General features: G+C 36.5%; 1 protein-coding gene across 1 annotated transcript in view; it reads right to left on the reverse strand.

Moving 5' to 3' along the window:
• Nucleotides 1–516: 516 nt before the first annotated feature.
• Nucleotides 517–6,946, reverse strand: part of CMAS (cytidine monophosphate N-acetylneuraminic acid synthetase) — a 15,539-nt gene continuing 9,109 nt past the window's right edge. The window contains exons 6-8 of the mRNA XM_014959569.1: nt 6,176–6,347; nt 4,287–4,437; nt 517–3,569 (exon numbers count right to left, since the gene is read on the reverse strand). Of these exons, the coding sequence (XP_014815055.1) occupies nt 3,295–3,569; nt 4,287–4,437; nt 6,176–6,347 (598 nt within the window). The 3' untranslated portion in view covers nt 517–3,294. The remainder of the gene's footprint in view (nt 3,570–4,286; nt 4,438–6,175; nt 6,348–6,946) is intronic.

The raw sequence follows: 6,946 nt of genomic DNA on the forward strand, positions 1-6,946 counted from the left end.
GTCTCTCCTCCCCTCTCTTCAACAATCCTGGCAAAAGCCATTACAGAGCCAAATGCAGTAGAGATCTCAAGGCCTAATCCAAATGGGAGCTCTTTCTGAGAACATCCTGCCAAGTAATTCTCAAGATGTTCTGCTCAATTTACAAGATTATCCTTCTACAGAAATACTGGGTTGGCTTTGACAGCTCAAAAACAGAGAGATGAATCCCATCTTTTCACAAACACAGGCACAAAGCACACAGCGCTGTAAAACCAGCTGTTTGAAAACATGCAACAAAGGCAAGTGAAGAAGTTTATTTAAGAGAGTATAACCAGCCACACAAAACACTCAAGATTTGCCCCCCAGACCAGATCAAGATGAAGATTTTTCAGTAACTGATTCAGTAACTAACTGTGTGCATGTGATTAAGCTGGGCATTAAATTTGTCTGCCTTCATCAGGTACGATCCATTCCTGTGGCACATGAACTTGGAAGTGTATGATTATAGCATACAAAATCATCACAAGTCACCCCAGAACCATTCTCTACTCAGAAGTTTTATTTAAAACTTTATTTCAAATTTCAGGTAATCAGCTCTTTTTTCATAACAGCTTATTAAAAATTATTACATAGTTTCCTTCTTTCAGTTTGACAAAATTATGATAAAATAGCCCACATTATCTAAGATCTTTTCTGGAGTATACTTGGCAGTTTAAAGTAAAAAAATAAGCGCTCACATTCCAAAATTAGCTCAGTATAACAAAAACAACCACTGAAATCTAGTTTGAGTGAACTAAACACCTCCAATGAAAGGCAATCATGGTGCCAGGGTATGTACTGAAACAAAAGGTATTGGTCAAAGATACTACACTTTTGAAGTTTGCCAGGGACCTAGGATTTCTCCTTTAAGGTAACTGTTAGTTATCCTCGTTATCTCTGCCCCTGTGACCCCTAAATCCTTCATATGACTGAGGATCTTCTATAAAATCAAGACATCCCTCATGTTACTCTACTTTATAGTTAGGTGTTCCCTTGAGCTTTAGGCAATACAAAGCTGAACCTTTCATGCATCTCTCATATCCTCAAACAGGCTTCATTTAAAGTCTCTAAATAATAATAGTCTCTAAATAATTAAAGTCTCTAAATAATAATAAACAGTCTCTAGAGCTCTTTTATCCCTCATATGCTTCCTATATATCCAATTTAAGATTATACCATGCTTTTCTAAATAAGAATCTGTCAAAGGGAAAAGACTTAACGTATCAGCTACCATTCCTTTCTGCTTGTTACCAATGCTCACAGAAGTGCTTCTGCCTATATTTTTGATACATGCAGAAATTTTGGGCAGAGACCCAATGTACATGCAGCACATTCAGGAAGCAGGTGAAACATTAGAAGAGTTCTTGATTGAAACAATAAGCTACAAACAGTACTGCCAACTCATGTTGCTATTGTAATTGCACTTACCCATATTTTTGCTTTCTCTAACATAAAAGGAATGGAAATCAAGTTCATCACAGTCACCTTATTTAACCTAATCTACTTACAGGAAACTGTTCTTAAAATCAAAGTCAGCAAATTCCTTGATGATGACTAAGTGAAGTAACCAAAAACGTGGCCTTTTTACTCTACATGACACAATCAAACCTGAATTGTTCATCCAATCTGGACTTCTGAAGCTTTACCACATAGACTATATAACTAAAATAATTAATCTACTTATATCAAAGTCTGTAGCTCTCTCCAAAATGTGGCTCTCCTGTTACCAAAGTCCATGGGACTTATCTAGCACAGAACCCTAAAACCTCACTGAAAGGAAATACTCAAACAATTGATTAGAGCTGATTAGTACAGTAAACTATTCACCAGTTAACCTTATTACTGTACATGGGCGGTAAAATAATTCCAGTTTTAAATTTTGCTTTGGAAAAGGAAGCAAACACAAAGTCATAAAGGAGTGATATCGGGTGATATTACATTGGGAGTGTCTGTTTAGCAGAGAAACAAAATAAAATGACAAGCCATTATTGTTCAGCTCAGTAGTAATCACCTGTGTACCAAGTACTAAACAAAAACTTTATCAGAGGGCAATACACCAGGTGAGATTCTACTGGGAGTGTCTATTGAGCAGAGAGACAAAATAAAATGACAAAGCATTATTATTCACCTCTGTATTCATTACCTGTATGCCACAGGTATTTTTTTATTTTTTAGCATAACCCAACGCAGAACTTGACTCACTGAGAAATACTGGGATCGAAAACCAATGTATATTTTTCATGTCAGTTTTAAAAAATTTTACAGATACTGAATTTTTTAAATCAAGACACGGTAAAAATTGTATTTTCCATAAATACAAACACACATATACATCAGCTGTAAATTAACATGCTAAAAATAATCTGAATGTATATTTTATATAAACCCACAATCAACAACTACATTTTGTTGTTTTCAACAGTAGCTACTTTTCCATACAATAAATATGAGAGATTTTAATTTTTTTTTTTAACTTATTAGTTGTTGTAATAAAGCCTTCATAGAAAGAAACAGAGTTTCTGCTAAGTAAAGTTGTCAAATATGGCAAAGCATTTGGGTATGTTAATTTAAGCACTTTAATAAAACCCAATATAAACAGATTCAAAGAGGCACAATTTCAGATGCCATTTAATTATTTATGAGCTTAAAATTGACCACATGCTTAAGTGCTTTTCTTAACTTGTACTAATATCAACTGGCTTTACAGTAACTGAGCTAGCTGTCTTTTAAAAATACTGGAAGAAGTTTAATAGTTATTTTATACCTGACATCTCCAGCATATGCTAAAACTCTTCCTTACTAGGGACAAATCCTGTAAAAAGCTAGCACCCAACTACAACATCATGCTGACATCTGATACAGGAAATGTAAACCAAATAAGCAAAATTGACAGAGTATTTTTTTTTTTTGAAAGTCTGAATTACAAATCTTCGAATCATGCAAAATTACTGATCCCTGAAAATATTCCAATTATCAAATCAAGAAACATCATTCCTGTAGGACAGGTGTAATGATTAAGAGTAGATTTACAGGACACTACCTTTTGTAGCATTCCTTCCATTGTGTTTAGACGGCTTTTAAAATAATCATGATCATATTCATGATTATCAGCATACAATCGTGAATATCAGCACTTAATCAAAGTGGGATGTTAAATTAGAGGAAAACACCTTTTTAACTCTACTGCAATGTAAAACTTAAAAGATAAGCTATTCTTTGGGACACAGACTTACTGGCAGAGGGAGAAGAGAAGAACAGCAGGACTGACCAACCGCGTTACACTTTTTTCATGAGTTCCTTATTTCCTCTTCTGCCGTTCTCATTTCCCTCCGTTTTCTTTCCTGCTGAACTGGTTTCTTCCATTTGCTTTCTTGCAGAGTTCACTTTTTCTAACAAGAGGAAGATGTGTTCTGCAAACTCCCGGATGGCTCCACAGCCACCATTGCTTTTACAAATATAACCAGCAGCCTTCTGAGCAACTGTACAGGCGTCAGCGGGCACACCACTCATGCCAGCTTTCTTCAAGCATTCCACGTCAGACTCTTCATTTCCTATTGAGGAAGATGACAGACAAGGCAAAAGATTTTCCTGTGTACATACCAATCTATTTTTTTTTTTTTCATTATTCTTGCCATAATTTTCAGCTCAGCAGCTCAACAGCACTCAGCACACGTCGAGTCAGTTCTCAGGAAATCTTACTGATAACACGTAAACGCTGGTCACACTTCACACAATCTTCAGGCAAGGGGATGGTACTTTTAAGAGTAGTAACATTATTTCAACAACTGAATAAGCATTTGCAGGACTATATACTTCAGCTGCCACTGAAATGTAGTTTTTCTACAGAATCATATGGCTTTCAGTTTTAATTCTGTCCAGTGCTTGTTTCCGTTTCAATCTATACAATATCTATCTATACAATATCTATCTGAAATGAACTAGAATCAGTTCAAAATCGAGCTGTAACTGCATGATTGTGTAGTATAAAAAGCGTTCCTAGGTTTCATGATAAAAACAGCTAAGACTTCCCTTACAAAATTAGATATTGATTCATTAACGCCTTTAATATTTAGACTGTCCCCTAATAAGCCTTAAAATACGTATCTGCTTTGGGTGATTGTGTGCTGTAATTTGCACATCAATCCCATTAAGCTCAGGGCATTAACAAAGAGCAAAGTGTTCTGAAGCTGAGTAGCACCATGAAGTTTGTATTTGTTGTATGCTGTACAAATTTTACTACCAAAAAAAAAAAAGAAAAAGGAACTGACCCAAGTAAGCGACTTCTTTCCAGCTCAAACCCATGTCTTTTTGCCAATCCTCCAGGACTTGTAATTTATTTGTTGTGCTAACTTTTGCTACGCATCCCAGTTGCATGGCTGACAGAGTTTTTGAACAATCTCTTTCAGAGAGGAGTCGAACCTATTAAAATAAAGCCAAGTTCTCTCAGGTATCAGAAAAATATTGAATAACTGGTTTCTTAAATAAAAAACTCGGAGCAGAAGTGATTAATATCCCAAACCACAACGAAGTCTTGAAGCTGCTTTGGGAAAGTGAAACACTGCTCTCTAGGCTTTGTAAAAAAGAAATTTACATTTGTCTTTTTAAATGCAACATATACCAAGTAAAATACAGTGGCATGCTGACTATCTAGTGAAATATGGTCTAATTAAGCCACAGTAGGGAATAAGAGAATTCACAAGGAAGATATCTGTAATATTTGTAGAAGTAGAATATTATGAAGTATTTTCCATTAATCCTCTTTCTAATAACATCATTTTACTTACAGTAGGACTTCAGAGCATCAGTGGAACCCTAAATACACTGAAGGAACATAGCACATTAACCTCTGAAAGTTCATTCCAAATTTGAAATTTCAGAAACTATGTAGAATGTAGGCTAAAAAGAAGATAATTGCAGCAGGATTGTTAAAAATCTGTCACAATCCCTCCAGGTTTTCAGTCCAGGCCGTGGACAGGCTTGTCTTCTCCAATTGCTTTCAAGTACTAATGGATACTTGGCAACAATTTTAAGTACAGAATGAACAGGAGTGGTGCACAAAGCAGGAGTATACGTATTTTAGTATATATTGCTGATGAAGTGCAGCACAAAGACCAGGAGGTTTTTAATGAAAGATTCCAAGCCACAGCAAGTATAGAAATGGGCTCCCACAGGCAACAAAACAGTGATTACAAGGCTCCTTCCCCTTTTGCCTCACAGAAAACGAAGCTGAGGGAGTTTTGAAAAAAACCATCTACTCCATTTCACTGTCCCAAGGCAGCAACAGCTGCATCAAAGTATGTCATGAATGTCTCATCTAACCTGTTATAAAAAAACCTCTACAATAGAAACTCCAAAAATGCATCTGGAGAAGTCTACTTGGGGTACAGCTACCTTTGATTTATCCATTCCTATCTCTACCTGCAACAGGGCTGATTTAAGGCTCTTTGAAGCCAGCCTAAATCTGTACTTAGTTCTTACCCCCCAAAATTCATCTTGCTATATCAAAGGCAGCAGCACAGACAGAAAGTAGCCAGGAAGCTAATTTTACATAAACGCAAGCAAATATTCAGATCAGAAGAATTTAGTAGCAAAATAATAATCAATAATAATAATAGCCACGTTAAAATCTGTGTTGTTTCAGTTTTTCATTTACACTGAATTCTTACAATTCCAAAGCACATAAGTTATGGTTGAAACAAACATACAGAAAAAGTGTTGGGAGGGGTATTTCCCCTCTTTGCAACAATCATGGGTGATCTAGGATGAAACAAGTAATTTGCCTGGGTATTTCTTCCTCTTCTATATCCAAGAGGTAACAACATATCCCTGCTTGATAAAGCTGACTTGTAATTAATGAGTGTCTAAACTACACAGAACACTATGACTGGTGCTAGCAGAACACCGTAAGAATTTCTTTGCACGTTTTTCCAGGACAAAAAGAGAATAAGATTGAATGAGACTGAGCAATTTCTCAAAACACTTGTATCCCTGTAAAGGATCTAAGAACACTATTTGTCCCAAACCTGAACTAATGCATTATGCTACTTGATCACACATACTCTGAAGAAACTTCAACCTTTATCCTGAGGGGTTTTAGAATGTTTAAATGTTCAAGTTACATCACGAAAAAAGCCTCACACTTCAGAGCAACACTCACCTGGATCCCTCTTTTCTTTAATAGATCGATACCAACAAGATCTCTATAATCATAGGAGACCATTTCCTTCCCATCTTCTGTCACATAAATGCGACCATTTGTCAGGCATCCATCCATACTGCAAACCAATAGCTTCACCTCTTTTAAGGGCTCTTTGCCAAAATATCCAAAGCTAGACAAAGAAGAAATCTTTTTAGGGTGGAGGTTTTTGCACTCTCCAAAAGCAAATATTTCAAATACAATTCTGATCTTCAGATAAAGGAATCAGCTTTGAAATTCTTTCTTTTCTAATGTCTTTTCTCATCGTCTTCACTCTCCGACTATATTCCCCCTCTTCAATGAAAAAAACCAGAATGATCCAAAAGACAGCTCAGTTATGCTCTCCATTCAAAAATTAGGATGAGATTTATTTCCTTAGCATAAGAGGTTATGTTCTGTATCATCTATTTGGGGCAAAGCCAAAATGGAGTAAAGGATGAAAAAGGCACAGAAAACATATTCCATTCCACCCATTATTAGGGAGGTGATCCAGGACAGCCAACATGGCTTTACTAGGGGCAGGTCCTGCCTGACTAACCTAGTGGCCTTCTATGATAAAGTGACTTGGTCAGTAGACAAGGGGCAACCTATGGATGTGATCTATCTGGATTTCTGTAAGGCCTTTGACACGGTCCCCCACAACATCCTGATTGCCAAATTGGAGGGGTACGGATTTGATGGGTGGACTGTTCAGTGGATAAGGAACTGGCTGGATGGTCGCATCCAGAGGGT

The sequence above is a fragment of the Calidris pugnax genome, unplaced genomic scaffold (assembly GCF_001431845.1).
Source record: "Calidris pugnax isolate Ruff unplaced genomic scaffold, ASM143184v1 scaffold316, whole genome shotgun sequence".
NCBI classification, from domain to species: domain Eukaryota; kingdom Metazoa; phylum Chordata; class Aves; order Charadriiformes; family Scolopacidae; genus Calidris; species Calidris pugnax.